The 23,265-nt window shown below is 38.6% G+C and overlaps 1 protein-coding gene across 1 annotated transcript in view; it reads left to right on the forward strand.

Moving 5' to 3' along the window:
* SLC39A8 (solute carrier family 39 member 8) overlaps window positions 1-23,265 on the forward strand; it is a 79,240-nt gene that overhangs the window by 16,369 nt on the left and 39,606 nt on the right. The window contains exons 3-6 of the mRNA XM_079153458.1: window positions 11,638-11,800; window positions 18,959-19,128; window positions 21,663-21,785; window positions 22,264-22,428. Coding sequence (XP_079009584.1) covers window positions 11,638-11,800; window positions 18,959-19,128; window positions 21,663-21,785; window positions 22,264-22,428 — 621 coding nt within the window. The remainder of the gene's footprint in view (window positions 1-11,637; window positions 11,801-18,958; window positions 19,129-21,662; window positions 21,786-22,263; window positions 22,429-23,265) is intronic.

Consider the following 23,265-nt stretch of genomic DNA (forward strand, 5'->3'; position numbering starts at 1 on the left):
GCAAATTAGCAAGACACTGTCTCAAAATAAAAAGTGCTGGGGATGTACCTTAGTAGTGGAGCATGGACCTAATATGCCTGAGGTCCAGTGTTCAATTGCTAGTATGTCAAAAAAGAATAGATCTTAAGGGGATGAGTCCAACCCTTTTGCCCTTTCCATCATGTGAAGATATAGCAGCAAGGTGCTTTGACTTTGGACTTACCTGTCTCTGGATATGGGAAGTCAATTTCTGTTGTTAATAAATTACCCAGACTAAGGTATTTTGTTATAGCAGCACAAAATGACAGAAGCATCTGGGAACACCTCCATTTCCCCCTCTATGGGAAGGACACTTTTGCTGGTTCTAGGATTCTTGGCTTCCACTTTTTGTCCTTTGTCACTTTGAATACATCAATGACTTTTGCATTCCAGGGTTTCTACCTGATGAACGCTTGCTCTCTTTCAACCCCATAGATGTTAATATTGTGCTCTACAGCATCTTAGGGAACAGAGCATTTTGTTATAGTATCACAATATGAGTGAAGTGCTACCATCCCTTTGACATCAATCATTCTAAGTTGGAAGGAAAATAAATTGAATACCTTGCGTATAGATATAATGAGGTCTTTAAAAGTTGAAAGTTATTACAGTTGGGCCTGGTGGTGCATGACTATAAACCCAGGAACTTGGGAGGCTGAGGCAGGAGGATCCCAAGTTCCAGGCCAACCTCAGCAATGTAGTGAGGCCCTAAGCAACTTAGTGAGTCCCTGTCTCAAAATAAAAAATAAAAATAAAAAGGGCTGGGGATGTAGCTCAATGGTTAAGCACCCCTGAGTTCAATCTCTGGTACTAAAAAGAAAAAAAAAAAAAAAAAGAGTTATTGCTGGTTTTCACACTCAAAGTGAAAAGACCATTGAAGTATCCTGAAAATTTTAGTTTCTCAACAAGTAAATATCAATTTCCATAACCCATTGAAGCAAAAGCTTCCAGAGTCCTTTCTTATTATGAGAGTTGAAAAGGTCCTGGTGTCCAAAAAGTGAGATGACCACTGGCAGTTATGTTCAGAAATGACTCAACCTTACTCTGACAAGGAACCATTGTAGAGAATTTCAAACACAGCTATATAAGCCCGTGGCTGCAGCTGTGTCCTTGTCTATAAGTACAGGAAGCTCTTGGTGATGAACTGTCAGACTCCTAGATACTTAATTGGTTTGGTGGTTGGTGCTTGGAGATTGCAGTCTTTTGATATCATTTTATTTGAAAAATTTTTTTTTTATATTTGTCACTGTTATTTTAGTTAGCATCTTTAGTTGATCCTCCTACTTAGGATGCACAGTCAGTATAGTCAGAGTAGTGTAGTCCTGCAGGCGCCCAGCTCCTGCCAGCAGACAACCTTCACAGACCATTATCATGTTCTGAGGGAAATTGGGCAGGGGGGCTTTGCCCAGGTGAAACTAACCTGCTGTCTCCTCACTGGGACAGAGGTGGCAGTCCTGCTAAAGGTAGAGGAGAACTTCTTTATCCTATTTGAACTAGATATGCTGATGGCCATGGAACACCAAAATGTGATTCAGCTCTTTCAGGTCATTGAGACCATTGAAAATATTTACGTCATCATGGAGCGTGCAGGTGGAGGACAGCTATGGCTTCATGTCCAGGAGGCTGGTGGTATGCAGGAGGAAGAGACCCAGAGACTGTTGAGGCAGTTTGCATGTGCTGATTGCAATTGCAATGAGGAAGACACTGGGCACCAGACCTGAAAGTGTAGAACATCCTCATGGATGCCAGAGGCAACATCAAACTCTTTGACTTTGCTCTGAGCACCAGGTTCATCGCTGGGCAGAGCTTAACAAGTTCTGGGGCAGACTCCTGTACCTTGCCCCTGAAGTCATCCAGAGGCAAGAATATGAGGGCCTCCCAATGGATGTCTGGGACATGAGTGTCATTCTGTATTTTATGGTCACAGAAAGGTCCCCATTTAAGGGGACCACCACTAAGCAACTGAAGGAACAGATGGTGTAGGCATGGTTTGACATTCCCCCTGCATGCTTCTGCTGAAGTAGGAAACCTCATCAATCAAATAATAGTGACTGTGGACCCCAGGCAGAGCCAACAATAGAGAAAATCATGGGGCACCCATGCCTGAGCCAGGGTAAGAAAGGTCTTTGCTTTCTGCACATAAGGACCTCTATGCCCAGCATAGTTCCCCAGTATGACCTGTGTTCTCCATACTCATTCCTGGAGGATCAGTAGGGACACATCAGAGAGCAGCAAGTGCTCCCAAGGTCCAGATCAGAAGAAAACTCCCCACCACAGGGCAACCCTATGGTGGGCCCACAGCCCATACCCATGACAAAAGCAAGGGCTGGAGGGGGTGACTAGGAGGATCACCTGCATTCAACAACTGTGTTGTTGTTGCATGCCATGCGTCAGTGTGGCTCCAAAGAAAGGAGAGCAAAAACGAGTGACTCCAGTGAAAATGGAGAGCTGAGAGAGACCACACTGATGGGCAGCCAGAGGACTGAGCCCTGTGCATCCTGACCTCATGGTGTGGTCATCAGTCAGGTGTGAACTCAAAACAACTGCAGGAGTGAGGTGTGCAAACTGACTCACATTTCACACAGATTCTAAGGAGCCCATCTGGATCCACCAGGAGTCTCTTTGCCCCCACCTGGGAGAGACATCGGAAATTTTTCCCCAGGACACTTCATGCTGCCTTGTCCTCTCTCTGTTCTCCCATGTTTCTGGGGTAGCAGAGATTGTTCCAAGTTAGGGGGAAAAAAAAGAAAAAAGAAAAACTGAGGGAGGAATGGTAGAATTAAAGTCAGGAAAACAGAGTTGGGATCACTTGATTAGCTATCTCTTAAACCTAGGGATTATCTTTCTAGACTGTTCTTTGTTCAAATCTTGGGAAAACCGGTCTTTTATCTTGATAAAATACTAATGCATAAACTTTGAATAGTCATTTAAGAGGGTAAAACTTCAAGAGAGTGCTGATAGTGATTCAGCTTATACACAGATTGAGCAATACTGAGGAGGAATGAGACTCAAGTTTCTTGTAACTGAGGTAAGACTGTTCCAAGATTGCAGCAATACCAAATCTGGAAGTGATTTCCTCAGTCGCTCCAGCTTTGAATGTTCCTACCTTGAGTGTGGAGCTTTTAAATCACCAACTCCATGATATTTGTTCAGTGACCTCTGAAGGCCTAAATTAATGGAACTGTTCACTTGTTTCCAGGGTAAGAAATGTCCTCCTGATTATTAAATTCAAACTCCATTTTAAATTTACATATTAAGTTGTTCTCTTGGTATATTGGCTAGTTGCCTTAATGAAACATTTTTAAGTATATGTTAGTTTCTGATTTTTATTTCTTTTACTTTTTCATAATTTTATTTACATTACTACTGTGATTTTTTTTTTTTTTTTGCATTTGGTTCTAAAGAATACTCTTCTTTAGAATAAGCAGCTCATTCATTTACTCATTCATTCAATAAACATGGGTTTACTGAGCACTTCCGTGTGGTAGGCACATAGTATTAGTCTTATTAGCATTCGTAATATTAAGGTAATAGGAGCTCAAGGATTCTAGAGGCTTCTGTCTCATTAAATAATCATCTTGGATCTTCACCTTTTCCTCTAAATACATTCTTGACAACCTGTGGCCAGTTGTACTGGTTCTATAGTCATGTGGTTACGTAATGGTAGCCCAGGAGAATGAATCAACCAGCTGGCTTCTCTGCTGGAGCTGCAAAAATAGTGTACTAAGTTTAAAATAGTAATAGGGAAACAAAGCATTCAAGATGGCAAGAACCCAGAGGTGCTAGGTATGGTGATCCTGCTGTAGGATCACTTACTAGCAATTGCATGCCTGTGTTGGCTGCTGGGCCATCTGTTGCTTGAGGATTTTGCCCCCGACCAGTTTTCCTGTTTGAATGATAGCCAGGTGGGCTTACTGGCAGGCAAGTTATCATGACCATCTTTTGTTTCCTTCATGGTGAGAAAACCTGGTTGATGTTTGAAATTGTAGGATTGTTGTTGAGGTTTCTCTCTGGGTAGGATTCTAAATGGTAGAAAGGCAATTTAACTTTATGACTCAGGTTACTAATAGGGGCAATGAAATACACTCCATGACAGGATCAAAATGATTTCCCCTTTGAGTTATTCTCAGAGTTGAAGCAAGACATAGCAGCAGAGTACTGACTTAGAAGTCAGAAGAATGAGAAAACCTGTTTGAATTTTGTCATTAACATTTATAAAGTTGGACAGTTTTGCTTTTTGAAGACATGATTTCTTCATCTAGAAATCTATTAGTAATTAATATGGGGGTTGAAATAATTCAGATGTTAAGCATATATTATAGTTCCTGTTACCGTAGCCCTTACAGAACTCCTGTGATAGCTGTTGTTTAGAAAATACATGTCAACTAACAGCATACTCTTTTCCATTACTGATTGTTATTTATGTGAATCATGTCTTATCTCCCCAGCTCTCAGAAGCACCAAAATAACACTGCAGACTGTGTTCATGTCTCTTCTCCTCCAGGAAGTTTTCCCTGACCTCTTTCCCTGACCTTCTATCTCACAATACCTCTTTCATATCTTCATTATATTTACACATTTTGCATGTGTCTGTTTTCTCTGATGAATGGTGAGCTTATTGAAGATGTTCTGGGAACCATGTCTTACTCTTGGTCCCTACTCAACTCCTGGCCCAGAGAAGGTTAGATCAACCTGTTTTGTTAATGAGTAAATGAACGAGCACGACTGTGCACATGGTGAATTCCATAACGCAGTTGCAGTGCTTGCTGACAAAGAAGTTAGGCAAGGTTCTTTCAGACTTGGATTCTGTGTTAGTCAGGTTTTTTGCTGCTGTGACTAAAAGGATCTGACCAGCACAATTTGTAGAGGAGGAAAGGTTTATTTGAGGGCTTACGGTTTCAGAGGTCTTAGTCCATAGAAAGCCAGCTCCATTCCTTGGGGCTTAGGTGAGGCAGAACATCATGGCGTAAGAGTGTGGAGAGGGAAGTGGCTCACATCATCAGGAAACAGAGAGAGAGACTCCACTCTCCAGATACAAAATATATACCCCAAAGGCACACCCCAATTCCATTCTCCTCCAGCCACACCCAACCACTTCAATAAATCCCATGAGGGATTAATTCACTGATTGGGTTAAGACTCTTACAACCTAATCATTTCTCCTCTGAACATTCCTACATTGTCTCACATGTGAGCTTTTGGGAGACACCTCACATCCAAACCATAACAGATCCTAACTCTACTTCTGTCTCTGACTCCCTTTGGGGATTTGTAATAGAATTTGAAGTTCATGTGTCTCGGTCACTTTACCACTTAGGAAAATAACCTGGACTTGATATTTCATTCTTTGATGAGTTTAAATGCATCTCGGATTACTCTCCCTTCCTATCTTTAGCCACACAGAGAGAATACAGCCACACCTAGCAGTGTCCTTAATTGGGAAATTGAACTACTTAGCTTTCCACAAAGTCCCAGTTCATGACAAAAATCTGAAACCAGTTCTGAGCTGACTTGAATGGAATGATTTTCATTTAAGGTTTTGGTGCAAAGGCTTTGGCATAACAGTCATAGGATCAGATGGTCCTATTGTTTGTATTATTTAATGGGTGCCACTTGACAAGACAGCCAAGTAGAAAAAATGGCCCATTTGCTGAGAAAAGGAAGAAGAAATGGAGAAAAAGTGGAAATATATCTTTTTGTTTTCACCTAGGTTACAGATGTAGCATTCCTTCACTAGCTTTAGAAAATTACTTTTAAATAATTTATCAGTCAAAAATCTTTTATTTGAAGAGCAAAAGAAAAAAAGCATAACTTAGTTTTAACCTAAGACAAGAAGGGAATTTATTAACCCAGGTAACTGAGGAGTCAAGGGCACATTAGCTTCAGGTGCAGCTGTGTCTGAGGAAATAATGATGATGCTGGAAATCTCCTAGTTGTCAGACCTCTTCCTCAGACTCATAGCATTCCTATCTGTACAATCAGTACTTCTATCAGAGAGTAGACAAATCTTGATCATTTGTTCCCGGTCAGCTCCACTTACATGACGTGAAAGAATGGCTGTCAGGTGGCTTGTCTTGACCTGTGATGAGTAAGGAATGCCAGGCAGGCCAAAGTCCTAGGCATTCACTACATTTTGCTCTCCTGGATTATTGTGTTGTGGGATTCTCTTGCTCCATCTTGTTCTCTGGCTCTTTTTTCCTACTTTTGTACAAATTACCTATGTATTCCTGAGGGTTTTTCTACATAAAAAAAAAAAAAATTCTTTTTTCTACATATTGTCTCTCCTGATCATCTTTTCCTTGCCTGCTCAGATATCTCATCTCTATTTCAGGCACCTACCTTGTTAGAGAAAGCTTACCGATCATCTCCAGCTGATGTCCTGCAGGCACTGCAACTTCAAATGTCTAAAACTCAATTGGCCATCCTCCTGTCCCACGTGTTTCTCTTCCTAGGTTCCTTAATCAGACTGGGATTAACGTCCTTTTTCTCCTTTTTCCAGAGTCCTGGCCTCAAAGTTGTTTTTGACTGTTTCCTCTGTGTATAATTTCACCTTCATGTGAGGCCTTGCAGTTCTTTATTGTTGTGTCTCTCTTCGTTTTATTGATCTTGGTGTATTTGATTTATTCCTGCCACAGTTATTTAGGCTTCTTGATGGAAAGTGCTATTGCTTATTTATTTGTACTCTTTCTTTCCTGGTTGTCATCCTCCATCTTCCCCACCCTCTCCTTCTCCCATCAATATTATACCCAGACTTCAATGATTCAATAAATACTTGTAGAAAGAAGGAAATAATTAATGCAATGTGTAGTATAATTTCATGGCCATTATACTTGATATTGTTAAAGAAAACCAGTGTCTGAAAGCATTTAAAGTAGTGAAATCAGATTTTAGTCAGAAACTAATGCAATAGGGGTGTATTAAGGTTCTCCAGAGACACAGAACCAGTAGGATATATGGATAGATCTGTGTATCTATTGAGAGAGATGGAGACAGGGAGAGACAGGGAGAACCATGGAGAGAAGTGGAGAGAGAAGGCGGGGAAGGGGGCATGAATATGAATGAGGGTTAATGAGGGTTTCATTGTGAGGAACTGGCTCACACAACTGTGTTGGAGGCTGAAAGTCCCAGGGTCTGCCATCTGTAAACTGGAGACCCAGGAAAACCAGTGGCATAATTAATTCCAAAGACCAAAGAAAGAGCCAGGGAATCTGATGGTGTAAAGTCTAGTCTGGGGCCCAGAGAAAATGAGATGAGATGTTGGAGCCCATTCAGTGAGGTAGGAAGAACCAATCTCTGCCTTTTTGTTCTATTCAGACCTTCAACAGATTGGTGCCACTCACTCTGGGGAGGGCCATCTGTTTGAGTCCACTAATTCAAACACTGTCTCATCTGGAAATGCCCGCACAGACACATCCAGAAATAATGTTTAATTTGGACATCCAGTGACCAATCAAGCCAACATGACATTAACCATCAAATAGGGGGAAAAAAAAGTCAGAACAGAACTGGGCTCCTCTCCAAATATAACGGGGACAAGTGGGGATTGATCTCCAAGGAGCAGGATCAGGGTCAGGGGATGGAAAATTACTAAGAACAGGGGGAGATTTTAGTTAAATAGACTTAACAGGATTCTTGTTGAAGGCAGATGAAGGTGATTAGGTATTGAGGATGGGGGATGAGAAACTGGACCAGATGCTGAAGGCAATTAGATATTGAAGGTGGCAGGGCTTTCTCTAATTTGACTTAACAGGGTTTCAGGGAAAGTAAGGTGAAACAGTTACCTTAAAGGTGGATGTCAGGGTTGAAGCCTGGGCTCTGAGGAGCTTAACTAAAATTTAGTCAGGAGAGTGTTTGTAAGCATCTAAGCTATATAATTTCAAACCTCGCCTAACTCCTTGAAACTTATTATAAGCAGATTTTAATGTATAAAATGTTGAGGGTGAAACTTGCCTAATTATTCAGCCATCCCTGTCTTTCCTTATCCTAGCCCCCAGCCTTTGCCCAAAGACATGTCTGGGAAAGAAACAGAATCTTTTGAGAAGTTAAAACTGTTGAAGGAGTAAGGGAAGCAGAAGCAGAAATGAACAGAAATATTTGCTGAAATGATTTTTAGTATAATTTGGGGCTTTTGTCTAATACTGATTTTATCCCTCCTTACCTCTATGGCAGCCCTTCTTTGGTGTTTCATGCATATAAGGCCCATTTAAGATCATCCAAATGTGGCAGAGACTAGCATATAGGAGTTTAACCTCAAAACTTTGCAGAAGTCTTTGGGTTAAACATTCACTGGTCATAGATTTGCCTCTAAGAGCACAGAGCTTAGATGGCCACAGCAAATGTCAAATGTGGCATTCTAGAAAGCAGCTTGTCATAAAAATAAATAGGCAGAAAGAAGGAAAGTTTTCATACATAAATGTGAAGGAGGGCGGAAGCTGAGTTTTATTAAGGCATGTCCTATTCACTAGAATTGCCCTGAGGTGTTTCCGAGAAGCCCTTGGCAATGCTGCTGTTTCCGTAGCTTATTTATTCATTGGTTTGGGGGCAGGGGTGCTGAGAGGGTACCTGAACTTCCTTGTTAGTGTCAGTTGTCCAACCGGTTGATTCTGCTATGCCCTCATCCTTTAAGCACCGGGCTCTCAATCTGTTTGTCTTTGCTGTGGGAGATACTGCCCTTCCACAGACAGTTGATTTCTTTTGTTTTGGGTTCAGCTTTGTAAATCAAAGTATGATAAAAATCAAGATTGAAGCTGCAGTAGGCTGATGTCTAAAGTTATTTGCATTCTACTTACTGGTAGATGACTTGCCATTGGTTCCACCTTGTCACTCTTGGTTTTTGGTTCTGATTCTCTTATCACAACGTAAGGCCTTGAGTTTTGTTGTCTCTACAGCTCTGTGTGCTTCCTGGTGGTTGGACAGTTGCTGCTGTCACAGTGCTGTAATCCCTCACCATCTGCCCCACTAAAATTTCTATGCAAATACTTCCCAGATCATGAAGATCCTAAGCTATCTTATAGTACTAATTATATGTTCATTTGATTGTACAGTTTCTTTATTTCTAACTACATAGGAAGAGTATCTTTAGTGATGTGCAGTGGGTAATTCAGGCATCCTTGAGGATTATGACAAACTCTGGACTGCTTTTCACAGTAGGAAATAAACGTTACATTTTGATCCACTGTACATGTATGTGATATATATAAGGTGGAACAGAAGCTAAAGTTTGACCAAGCAGTACTCACCCTGTTATGTGTGATAGGTGTGTCTGTACTTTCTTTTAGTTTGTCTTTTACTTAAGGCATGCTGAGAGTGTGTCTTTGCAAGTGAACTTCTTGGTGCAGTAATGGGTCACAGTTTGAGTCTGAAAAGAAATTAGCAGGCGTTAAGTTTTAGAAAGTCTTAGTATATTAATTCTGAGAAGTCTTTGGAGATGATCCATAGCAATGTCTCCTTTCCCTCCTATTTTACGGTTGAAGGAACTTGAAGTCCAAGTAAATTACGACTTCCTCGTGGGGAGAGGTGCTTTTTCGTATTTGTGCTACCACACCTGTTAATTCCTGGAGTTGTGTATCAGCCAACTGAGTCACACTGGCTCTGTAATTTTTGAGCCTAGCAATTATGTTTCTGGGTGTCTTCATGGTGATGAGTAAACTATACCCACTTTCTCTTCTGCAACTGCTATCCAGGTATTTTCTCCAACTATTAGCTTAGGGTTCCCTATTATCAGTCCCAGGGAAGACTATTAATAGAGCAGTAGTGTGCTGTCTCCTCTTCGAGGGACAGTGGTCAGCTATCATTATCACAAACCCAAAGGACAGAGTGGGTTGAATAAGGAGCAACTTTAGATGCATACTCAGACACTAAAAAAATATGAATATGAAGGAGGTAATTGCAATCTTGACTTTTGACAATTGTGTGCATCTTGGTGTATTTGGTGGCTTTTCATTTTTCCTTTATAAGCAGTAGTGATCTCTTTGTACCAAAATCTGACATTTCTACTTTCATCATCTGTTGTGAAGGGGAATTACAGCACCTTAGGTGAAACAACTCAGCTTCTGAATTCTCAAAACCATTCCTAGTGTATTAGCACAATTGCTGTAATATAATACCATAGCCTTAGTGGTTTAATTAGTAGATACTTATTTTCTCACAGTTCTAGAGACCGGAAGTAGGAGACCAAGATGCCAGAGGTGGTGGTGTCTGGGGAGGGCTCTCTCTTTGGGTCTCAAATGTTCCCTTCTCCCTGTGACCTCATATGACAGAGAAAGTCAACAAGCAAACTCTCTGGTGTCCCTTCTTATAAGAACATGGATTCTAAGAGATCAGGCCCCTCATGAGCTCATCTCACCCTAATTACCTAACAAAGGCTCCATCTCCAAATATCATCACATTGGGGGGGGGGGTTAGGAATGCAACATATGAGTTTTTGGGGGCAATTTAGTCCCTAGAACATAGTTAAGGATTTAGTGGGGCTTCAGTACTGACTGACATGTTCAAAAAAACCTCCCAATTATGTTTATTAAAAGATAGACACTTCTACTTGAGTAAATGGATATTTTCACATGCTATAGTTCTTATAGTATGTATTAATATTTGGTTTGTTTTATATTCTTTATTATAATGCACATATGTGGAAGACAGTTTACAGTTAAAATGTGTCTGAGAATAAAATGGTACATTAAAAAGTATTTTTGTCAGGGATTTTTTTCTTCTTTTTTTGTAGTACTGGGGATTGAACCTAGTCATTTCCTATAAACCTAGTCATTTTCTGTCACTGAGCCACATCCTAGTCATTTTCTGTCATTGAGCCACATTCCCAGTCCTTTTTATTTTTATTTTTTATTTTGAGACCAGGCCTCGCTAAGTTGCCCAGACTGATTTTGAATTTACAGTCTTCATACTTAGAGATTTTTTTTCCTAGGGAAAAGTCTATTCCTCATTAAGAATTAATATATTTAAAAATTACTATTTTTAAAACTTTATATAATATAGAAAAACTATTACTGAGAATGCATATTTTAGGAAATAATAGTTTATATTAAAGACACATTTTAAGACAGTTTTATATGTTAGGATTATTATTGTCTCTGTAGAGGAAGGATGAATTTCTGTACTATGAAACTGTGAGGAACCAGGTGTTTCCCTACAAGAAATGTGATAGCTACTCTGACAGTTCCCTTAAAAATCCATTCAAACCATGAATAAACAAACAAACAAACTTGGAGGGAAGATTGAGAATATGAAATTATCTCTATTGTTTCCTTTGTTCACATGCCAATGATATGTTTTTATTTATTTCTATTTATTAATTTATGTTTTTGCAGTGCTAGGGATCAAACTGAGTACCTTATGTAGGCTAGGCAAGTGCACCACTAAATCACACAGCACAGTTTTTATCTATTTGTTTTTTGAAGTATTTGTACACATCCAGAACAATCTGTAATCTTTTTATTTGCTATAGGCAGGCTGTTGATTAAGAAGACTGTGTGCTATTTTTTTTCTAGGTTTAAAGAGGTGTGAACTATTTCCCTATCTGAGGACTATTTTGTCTCTTCAAAAGACCTTTGTTTGTGTGCTTTTATAGTATTAACATGTTGTGTTATTTTGTTTATTTGGTTTCAGTGTTTATCGGCTGCAGAGATCTTTTCCCTTCATGGATTTTCAAATGCTACCCAGATAACCAGCTCAAACTTCTCTGCCATCTGTCCCGCAGTTGTACAGCAGCTGAGCTTCCACCCCTGTACAGATCGATCTAAGCACAAAACAAAACCAAGCCTCTCAGAAGGTACACTGGACGCATTTTCTCTCCCTTTTTTGAAGTCTTTGAATCAGTATGAAATGATGCTAATATGCCTATTTTTCTGCTTTTTTCTCTTTTAGTTATCTACATATATTTTGAAAGTAGTTAGAATTAAAATTCCTTTGAACTTCATAAGTAGTGATCTTGAACTTGTGAACTCAAAATCATACTTAGTGTCACTTAAAAACTTTGTAAAACTCAATCCTTGATTTTAAATGAAATATAGTTTATGCTATGTTGTATATATTGGATTGCATATCAATTATTTGTCTAATAGTATATCATTAGTTTCCATCACCTTTTGCTTATCATGTTATTTCATTTTTATTTTTTATCACATTATTCTAAAACTCGTCAGTTTATCTGCAATTGTCAGTGAAGGAATAAGGGAACTAGATTAAACCTTAAGGGATAAAGTTATTGTTCTTTTAATAATCATAGATAAAAGAAAATGTCAGCAACGACTGCAAGGGTCTATAATGATATTGCCATAAGCCCTCCGTTTTTAAGGAATAATCTGCTGTGAACAGATTTTAGAATATTAGAGAAGTAATGGTTGCTTAATATACAGTTCACATGCTTAAGCATGTGGAAGAGTACTTTCACCAATGAAGTAAACCAATTGTTCAATGGTTCTATTTCCCAGTTATGTGCAATTTCTCAGTATCCCAAACTTGTTAACTTGCCCCACCTGGGTATTTTAATTTCATTTTTTTCATTAGCTTATTCATTCAGTAAGCATTTATCGAATGCTGCTGTTCTCTGCAGGAAGGATTCATTAATGAATATGAAGAATAATTCCCTGCCCTCTCTTAGGGCTTACAGCATAGTAGAGAAGAGAAATGATACACATTTAAACACATAAACAGATAATGTAGTTTCAAAACATTGCATTCTCAGAAGAAAATAAAACAGGTAAGGGAGAGAAGGTGGCGTGGGTGGGTGAGATTTTAGATGGTCAAGGGGTAAGGTTACATATGAGCAGAGTATGGCCTGAGGAGGAGTGGGCCATGGCAAAACCAGAAGGAAGTGATGTCCTGGAGGCAGAGGACACCAGATGTGGGAGGCCAGGGAGGGTGTGGTCCAACTGGTTGGAGTTCATTGTGAATAGACCGTGAAGCCACCATGGGGTTCTAAACTGGGAGTGCCACAATTTTATTTGACTCTGTAAGGGGGAATCCTACATGACTTTGAAGAATGCTTTGTCATGGGTCAAGGGAAGAAGCAAGGACATTGGTCAGGAGGCTATTGCCAGGGGTGGAAACTTAGATTAAGGTAGGGAAGATAAAACTGGGGAGAAGTGAGTGGTAAGATGCAGGATGAATTTTGGAGACTCTGATAAAAAGGTTTGTCTGTGGGCCAGATGTGGGGAAGAGGAAGATGAGTCAGGGTTTGAGCCAGAGAAACGGAATACATGGTTATATCCATTTCTGGGGATAAAGACTCCGGAGGAGTCATTCATTGTGGACAAAAGAGAGTATTGAGGATTAAAAGTATTTGGCACAGTCACCCGTAGGCATTGACACAGAACCACAGTGGAGATGTCCAGTAGGCAACACATGCACACAGTTGAGTTAAAAGGAAAGATCAAAATAGGAGATTTTATCATAGAGGTGGCATTTAAAGATGCTAGTCTGAGCAAGCTCATCAAACATGAGTATACACAAAGACTATAAGGGGAGTAAAGATAGGGAAGACAAGGGGCAACTCAACAGAGAACGACCATTTAACAGTTTTGGATTGCTTTGTATGTATGTGTCAATCTTCTATATGTGAATGACAATAATAATGACAAACAGAATAAAAATAACCAAATTTTTGGTGGTATTGTCTATTTAAAAGGTACCAAATATTTTACATATATTAACTAACTTGATCTTTGTAAAATTTTATGATGTAGGCATTGCTTTTCCCATTTTACAGGCAAGAAAACTTGAGGTACAGGGAATCAAAATTGTTTGCTGAAAGAGTTATACAACTTGTGTTTGGTAGGGCCAGGATTTGAGTCTGGTTGTCTCAGCTTCAGAACCCACCTTCCATTTACCTTCTATATATTTGTATGTATGAAGAATATAAGTCATTAAGCATAAGTTATCAACTTTATCAGTTTTGTGAATAAAAATAATTTCAATTTTGAACTATTATGCAAACAAATATTTTTGCTACAGAACATTTATATGTCAACAAGCCTATTTAGCAATACAGTTTACACTTCACATGCAAAAGTAAATTTTGCAAATTCTTTACTATTCTAACATTTGCTAGGAGTATAGACTAGTGATATACTGTGAAGGCAGCCCACCTGGGCTCAATTTCCAACTTTGTAAGTATCCAGCTATATTGGGCACATGACTTTAATCTTGATGCCTGATTCCTCATCTCAAACGGTTTTGTCTCTGCTGGCCACAGAGCTGTTATAAGGATTAAATAACTTACTGTTTGTCAAATGCTTAACTATTACCTGGCACATAAAGTCTATATTAGTTCTGTTAAATAAAATATATGTTTTTTAAAAAAAAATAAAATATATCTAACATGATATAATTCTGGGTACAAGAACTAAGACTTAAGAAAAAGGAAATCTCCTACTCTGTGCAGGTTAATTACCTATATGCAAAAGTGTTTTTAACCCCAACTTCCCAGGTTACTCCAGTTCAGAAACCAAAAGGTGAGAACAGGGAAGTCTGAAGCAGGAATTCTAGGGTCAACATTGCAAAGTCATAAAGGGGGAAGTCAACAATTCTTAATTACAAGATCAGAAACGAACCAAATTGTTGGACAGAGGACCCAATAACAAGAGTAGAGTACTTGGCACTACTAATCTTTTAAATTTGGCAATATATTTCCTTTCTGATGTGATAATCAGTTGTTTTATTTCAGTGCAGTTATATGATCTTGAGCAACTTATTTGATGTCCCATATGCCTCAGTCACCTCTTCTGTAAAATGGATGTAATAGAATCTCTCTTGTAGAATTGTTGGGAGCATCACAAGTCAACATATTTAAGTGCCAAGAGCAGTGCTGGCCACAGTAATACAATCATGTCTTTGTTCTTATATAAGCCTTCTCAGGTTCACCCTATTCCCTCATCCCTGTGTAGTGCTATTTTCCCACAAAGAAAAGTTTTTCAAAATAATTAAATGCATTGGATTCTTGATATCCCTGTTCATTTAATAGAATCAAGTCTAAGTTCATCCAAGGGAATAAAAAATCAAACTCAAAGCAATACAAAGGGTCATGATACATGAATTTTTTCAGTGTGTTTATTTTGATACTTCAGTGGGAAGATAAAATAGTCTCATTTCTAAGAGATCTCACACATTGTGTGAGTTTTTTGAAGTTACATATATATATATATATATATATATATAATCATATTGATGAGTGTAAGAGAGTAATAGTAAATTCTCTAGGAGAGAAATGAACTACATTTTAGCAATAATTGAATGGCCCCAAATTGCCTCATTTTGTGATAAGTGCACAGAATACTGTTTAATTCAGATTATAGATAATCTGAATAGTAGAATTTTACTTCAAAATCATTCTGTTCAAACCAATGACCTAGGCCCATACTCCGGGGTTAGTGGCTTCCTGTAGGTGCAATAACTAGAGGTGGGAAACAGTACAGAGCCCTTAACTCCAAGTTTGTTGTTTTTTTCTCACTGTACAACAATGAACTCAACAAACTAAAATTTGCATAATGGTGTGTTTACTACATTTTTTGGAAAAAATAATAAACAACATATACTGAAGTTTTGCTATGTTGCAAGAATAGCATTTGTTTTATTTTATTCTTATAAAAGCTTTGTGAGTTAGGAGTTGCTTTTACCTGCATTTTAAATAAGAAAGGCTCAGTGAAGCCAAGGACTAGCCTATGAGGCCATAAAAGAAGGAGCTGGGTTTTAAGTACAAATCCTGTGGCTCCAGAGTTTGCACTGTTAAACACCATCTGTGCTGCTTGTCCTTTGAGTGGGGCCAGGTAGAAAATGAAGTCTGTACTGTCTATAAATCTGTAAGTTGGGGGACTGGGAGTATAGTTTTGTGTTAGAGTGCTTGTGTAGTACACGGTAGATTCTGGGTTTGATCCCTAGCACTATTAAAAATACAAAACAAAACAAAAAAGAACCCCAAAAACCAAAAACCAAAAAAAACCCCCAAAACGGAATCAGCCAACTAATGAAAAACAACAGCAAAAATCCTGTAAAATAGGGATAATAATAAAATCTTATTTCCTAATCGGCAAAATGGGGATAATAATGCTACTCATCTCTTACAGCTGTTGTTATAACTAGATGAGTTAAAAATAAGTGAAGTTCTTAGACACACAGTGGGCATTCAGTAAATGTTAGCTATTGTTACTGATATTCCTTGGAAGTTTATTAAAATGGTTCAGAGTTCACATGAAGTACCCTCTCTGAAACAGATCCTTAGAGTAAGTTTGAGGTGTAAATGGAAAAGTCCAAGGAAAATGTTCATACCAATCATTTTTTGGTGTCCCAGTTGAGTGGAAAAATAGATTATTTTTTCCAAATTATGGCTTATCAGTATAAGAAGGGGAATCTAGGCAGTTCACCTAGCATGTGATGAGTTACATTCCCAGTTTCCCAAATAGTTCTGATAAATGTTCACAAAGGCAGGGAAGATTAGAAAGATGGGATAAGGAGATGAATTGATTTTTTTTTTTTTTTTTTTTGACCAACTGACCTCAAACAAATAGCTGTGAGAATCTTGTTGAGCAAGAGACTGTTGCCCTTGGGAGGAAGAAAACAGAAAACTGAGGCTTTCCAGAGGAGACCATGTTGAGGAGAGGATAAATAACCACTGGAGAGGCTGCGCAGGGGTCGGTATTGGAAGGGTGGTTTGGAATAGGGGCATGAGTTTTCATTTTTATGTCGTGATGTAATAGTCCGAAGGCCTTGTCAATCAGAGGGAGGGAGTTCAGAGAGGAAGCTGTCATACTTCATCAAGTGAAGGAATGAGAGATACAGGTCCTGTACTCCTACAGGCATGAGGAATGAGAAGCTGAAAGTGAGAGATAGCTGAAGCAGAAATGATAGGGTTTGGTCACCAATTATCTATGGAATTGACTAGTGGAGAGTGACAAATCGAAATTGATTCTGGTGTTTCTTCTATTTATGGAGGTACTAAGTGCATATTGGAACAAGATTTCCCAGGGGAAGCTGATGAGTTTATGAGTATGTGACTTTTCTTCTATTTGGTAGTAAAAAATTTTCTTTGCCTTTCTATATTAGTTTTCAACATGTAGACATCTTGTCTATCCAATAAGATTAGAAGTATTTGTTGCTTGAATAAATGTGTGAAGGCTGGGGATAAGATCAAAGGCCCTTTGTGTTAAGGGACGTAACCACTGGATAAACTGTGGAGGAGAGGCTGAGGGGAGTGCACGGTATTGTTTAAGTGATAAACTGGTAAATTGGAATAAAGTGGGTTGTTGCATAATTTTGTAGGGCACAGTCAGGGTCTGGAGCTGATAGGAGAGAGTCTGGAGAAGACAGAGTCATCGTGTCGTGTCGGTGCCGTGATGGTTCTTGTAGTAACATACTGCCATTTATTCTCTGTCCTTTTCATTTGTTAATTGGTCCTTGTGTGCATGTATGTGGGCACACACGTTTCCCAGTGCTCCAGACAAAAAATTTAAAACTTCTTGTTGGGAGGAACCATGCTTCGGTTCAGATTCCAGACTCAATGAATATTTGCTAAGTGTTTTTATCCATGGATAGAATTGCTGGACTAGAATAATGGTGAGTAATCTTGTATTCATGAGACATAATTCAGGATACCATTTTTAAAGTTTTGTTGAATCCTTTGAGCTTTTTAAAAGTTGAATAACTGCCACAGGAATAATGAAGCATAGTGCTAAAGGTGTGTACTCAGGAGCCAGACTGTCTGGGTTAGAAGTCCAGCTTTCTCTCTGTATGACTTACTTGAACCCCCTGTGCTTCGGTTCCTCAACTGTATGAAGGAGGTAATAGTGGTGCTCATCTCACAGGGCTCTGTGAGGAACAAATGAATCCATACTTGTTGATTGCTAGTGCCTGGCACATGGCAAATGCCCACTGAGCCTTAGGTATCACCAGTGAATTCCTCTGACAGTGCCTATGAGAAAATTGGTCCAACATTTAAAAGCATTTTCTGGGTATTTTGAAGAAGTGGCAGTAGAGGTAGCTTTCTCATCTTTCAAACTGTACTGTGTATGATATGTGGGGCCATTGGCAAAGCCACACATTGCATGGTTCCAGTAGCATGTTGTATCAGCTGCACTGTATATGTTTTATTTGCATTTCTATTTTGTCCTTAAACTGATTTCTCTAGGATCAAGAGGGGAAATAGAGGCCCAGCCATCATAGGTCACATATACCATTAGCTGTAGAACTTTGAACAGCATTTGTTCATTTCACTTGAAGCAACACTTACTGAGTACCTATTGACCAACAGGCCCTGGGTGTCCAGAGATGAAAGATGCACCTCCTCCATCTGTCACCAGCATCTCTGTCTCTATCTGGTGAGGTGAATTGTGCAATGCAGTCAACCCTCCCACCCCCACAGGAAGTGCTAACTTCCGGCGTGCTCACAGACTAGGTCTTGGGAGGCCTTAGGGGGTTGGGGGGCTGAGGTGCTTTCAGGAGTCTGCAGACAAATGCTATGACAAACTCAGCCTTGGCAGTGATGTTCACTGGAGGCTAATCCACCCACCTCACCTCCAACACTGTCCTCCACAAGTCATCCCATACCTTTTCCCTGAAACTCAGTTCCTTTGTCTTCTTACAAAAGCTGAGCTTCAAAGTAGGCCTTGAGCCATAGATGAAATTCAGTGGCTGGGACCTGACTGTTGGTCACTGTTCCAGAAATTTTCCAAATTCCCCACAACTTATAAAACTCTTTGATCCTATAATGATGATTTAGGACAGATGAAAGCACAGACACTATTTCTCTTAATGTTTATTATGCTCTATCTATGTTTTCAGTTTTCTGTATAATTTTCATTGCAAAAATTTTATTTTAAAGAAGGTTTCCATTCCAAGCTTTCAAAGAAGAAATTTTTTTCAAGCTATGTACAGCAAGGTTTTCATTTGGTGCCTTGGCTCTGATTAATTGTTTCTTCCTTTTCCCTTTAACCCACAGTTTGGGGATATGGATTCCTGTCGGTGACAATTATTAATCTGGCATCTCTCCTTGGATTAGTTTTGACTCCACTGATAAAGAAGTCTTATTTCCCAAAAATTTTGACCTATTTTGTGGGGCTGGCTATTGGGACCCTTTTTTCAAATGCAATTTTCCAACTTATTCCAGAGGTAAGGACGTTGACTATTTGTTTCTGTGAATAATTGTTTCTCTTAAATGCTTAAGCACTTTATACAGCTTTAACCTCCATAATTCTCACAGCAGTTTATGGTCTGGTTTATAGTGTTTTGGATAAGAGAAAGCTGAATCACAGCAAATGTAAAAGCTTGTCTCAAGCTGCAATGGATGTCAGTCTCAGAGACAAAATTAATATTCCAGGAGGCCAGCCACTAGGACGTGCTCAGACAGCTCTGGGACACCTCTGAGGGCCCTTAACACTTTATTCTGCCTTGCATTTGGTGAATTTAATTTTTCTGGGCACCGTTTCATTATTTATTTATTTATTTCCTTAAGAGCATGCAATGTCAAGTATGCTGAAGATACACCACAAAATTCCTTCCTATATTTACTACCAGAGGATAAGTGAGAGCATCGTTAACAACCCTTTTCCTTCTTTCTCGATTGAGGAAAAAAAAAATCAATTGGGGGCCAATAAATAAATAGTAACTTATTTTTTTCTTTGATAAAATGTGCTATTGGTCTGATATTGACTACAGTGTACTATTCAAATAATCAACAAGTGATGTATATTTTATAATGGCCATGTAAGAAAAAATAATAGAAGAAGGAAATTAGAAGGAAAAAAGGAAAAAGGGTGGGGGGCTGGGGATATAGCTCAGTTGGCAGAGTGCTTGCCTCCCAAGCACAAGGCCCTGGGTTCAATCCCCAGCACTGAAAAAAAAAAAAAAAAAAAAAAAAAAAAAAAAATAAAAAGGAAGGAAAGAGGCATACACAGACTGTATCTCCCTACGTGTAATTTGCACACAAAGAAAATAACACCCCCAAACCTAGGCAAAACGGTATTTCAGGAAGTACCTCCCTCATCTCATAAGGTCTAGAAAATAACTAAACCTTCATTTAGTTTTCACAGCCCTTTGTGGAAATGGGGGTAACAACCTCTTAGAGTCATAGATTTTAATATTATTGTTTGATATAGGAATAAAATAGGAGAGAATTTACTTCAAACCTTCACTTATAGAGAAGAAAATTAAAATCCAGAAGAATTTAAATGACTTGATATAACCATACAATTGGTTAGAAACCCAGCTAACTTGACAGGGCAGGTTTTATGACTAAAAATAAATTTTGTACATTTAATTATACATGTATAATACATGTATTTATCATCTCACTTACTTTTAAGTCCAATTAAATTAAACAAACTGGATCAGGGATGTAGCTCAGTGGTGGGTAACTTGCCTAGCATGTCTGAGGCTCTGGGTTCAACCCAACACACACACACACATACACATACACCAAATTAAATAAACTAATATGTGGACTAGAGACTTCACATCTATTATTTTAAGGTTTTATATTTTATCGAAAATGTACTAATATAAAGAATCTGGCTGGGCATGGTAGTGCACGCCTATCATCCCAGCAGCTTGGGAGGCTGAGGCAGGAGGAGCACAAGTTCAAATCCAGCCTCGGCAACTCAGTGAAGCCCTAAGACTTAGAAAGTTCCTCTCTCAAAATAAAAATATTTTAAAAAGGGCTGGGATGTGGCTCAGTGGTTAAGTGCCCCTGGATTTAACCCCTGGGACTTAAACAAAACAAAACAAAACAAAACAAAACAAAAACAACAACAACAACAAAAAAAAACAACTGTAATAATACCTCAAATTTACATTTGTTTTTCGAAAGTTCCTTTCCTTTTGTCATCATATTTTTATCATCTCTGTATTATTTGGCACTATGTAAAGAGGCACAGAGAAGTTACTTAAAATGAGGATAAGCCCATGAGCTCTCCCCAGAGGCAGACATAAGATGAGGACCCTGGCATCCCCTATTCTGTGTCAGAGGGGAGATCTATAATGGGTGGACTGGTTGAAGTTGTGACTTCTCACGTGTTACTCTCCCTTCCTATTTTATTTAAGTTAATGTTTCTCATGTGTTGAGGACACTTGACTCTTTGTGACTTTGAAGTCCAACTCTTGTCTTTTTGTTTAAACTATGGATTTCATTCTCATTTGTGTGTGTGTGTGTGTGTGTGTGTGTGTGTGTGTGTGTGTGTGTTTGAGAGAGAGAGAGTGAGAATCTTTACTCTGGATATTGTGGGAAAATGCATTACTTTTAGAGAAAGTGAGTAGTAGTCAATATCTCCTTTCTCTTCATCACCTCGATCTAATATCATCTCGTAAAGATGAGAATCAATGCTCCTTCTTCACTGCTAAAAAATTACTTTTTCAAAACCCTATTGCCCTAGGTGTTCTAGGGAAGAAACTGTGAGATCATCTCGTGGCTTTATATAATGGGACAACATCTGGTTGTCAGATTTCTCTGCCATCCCACATGGTTTGGATACTCAAATTTTAGAATATTTGTTTTGTGATTTTGGCAGGTGAATTCCTGATATTACTTGGATGTGAAGGTGGACTTAGAACTTTGATGAAAATTGTATACTGACAAATTATGGTATTATTTTCCAGAAATCAAGTTAAATTACTTAGTTTTACCTGACTTATATCTTTTCTTCCCTCAGGCATTTGGATTTAATCCTAAAGTTGACAACTATATTGAGAAAGCAGTTGCTGTGTTTGGTGGATTTTACATACTTTTCTTTTTTGAAAGAACACTGAAGATGTTGTTAAAGACATATGGTCAGGTAGATGGACTTTATTTAAAGCATGTGATAGGTTACCCTCTAAAACTCCTTAACCATAGGCAGAAATTTTGATCTTGTAATTATGTTATTAGACTCATGCATATGAGGAGAATAAAAAGCTCAATATGTTGACAAGTATAAGAAAATACTTGATTCTTATTGTAGAATTTGGAATAAGTACCACAATTTAATGTCAAGTAACAGATGCATATAACTTGTATTCCATTCATATTCACCAAAGCAGGAAAGTATATGTACCCTAATATGAAAAGCAGAAGTGACAGAATATAATAAATGGGAATACATTTAAATAGTGAGTTTGTAAATCTAAAAAGTATGCCTTACATATAGACCTGAAATTTAAAAAAAAATGTCATTAGATAAAAAACAGTAAACTACTTTCTTGTCTGTGTGAGCCATCTTTTTTTTCCTCTTACAATCTATTCAACATCTTTTTTTTTTTTTTTTTTTCATGTAGAATGATCACACTCACTTTGGAAATGATGACTTTGGTCCTCAAGAAAAAGTGCATCAACCTAAAACGCTACCTGCAATCAATGGTGTGACATGCTATGCAAATCCTGCTGTCACAGAGCCCAATGGACATATCCATTTTGATAATGTCAGTGTAATCTCTCTCCAGGTATGTTATGGTGATTTCATTTATTTCTTTTACTTTATCTCATGGTTTTTATCACATGCAAAGACCGATGTGAATACATTTGAGCCAGTATTTTGTACATTACTGTATATGAGACTTCGTCCTAGAAATATGAGGTAAGTAGATTGGAAGTCTGCATCTTTCCCCCTCTTTCCTTCTACATATTTGCTCTGAACAAGTGATTTAAGAAAGAAATTGTGAATACTCAAAGTCAAGGGTTATTTCTATGTATTGGAGGTATTTGGGTTCCAAGTTATGGAAGTCAAACTCAAATAGTGTGTAAACAAATAGTGTATAAACCCAAGAACACTCAGATTTTTTGGAAGATTCTGGGATGTCTAGTGACAAACCAAGCTACTGGAAGAGCAAGAACCCAGGAATGATTAGAATTCATACACTGTCCCTCTCCTCTTGTCGGCATCTTATCATCATTCTTTCCCTTCCCTGTGAACCACCTCCTTCTCTAAGTGGGAAATGTGGCCACTAACAACTGCTAGTTATGTCTTATAATTTCAGCTACTAGAAGGAAATTGATCTCCCTATTACTTTAAATCCAAAATTCCTTGCAAGTGTATTCCTGGTTCATCTTGATTTAGATGGTCACTTCTAGACTAATCTAAGTGCTTTGATAGCTGAGTCCCTCGTTTGACTTTAAAGGAATGTGGATGAGTGGGAAAGGGGTTACCATAAGGGGTTTTGGAAAGCTGGGGATGTAGTTGAATGGAAGAGCACTTGCTTGGCATGCACAAGGCCTTGGGTTCAGTCCCCAGCACCACAAAAAGGGTGTGTTTGTGTGTGTGCTGGGATGACGATACCACT

The sequence above is a fragment of the Sciurus vulgaris genome (assembly GCF_902686455.1).
Source record: "Sciurus vulgaris genome assembly, chromosome: 9".
Classification (NCBI taxonomy): domain Eukaryota; kingdom Metazoa; phylum Chordata; class Mammalia; order Rodentia; family Sciuridae; genus Sciurus; species Sciurus vulgaris.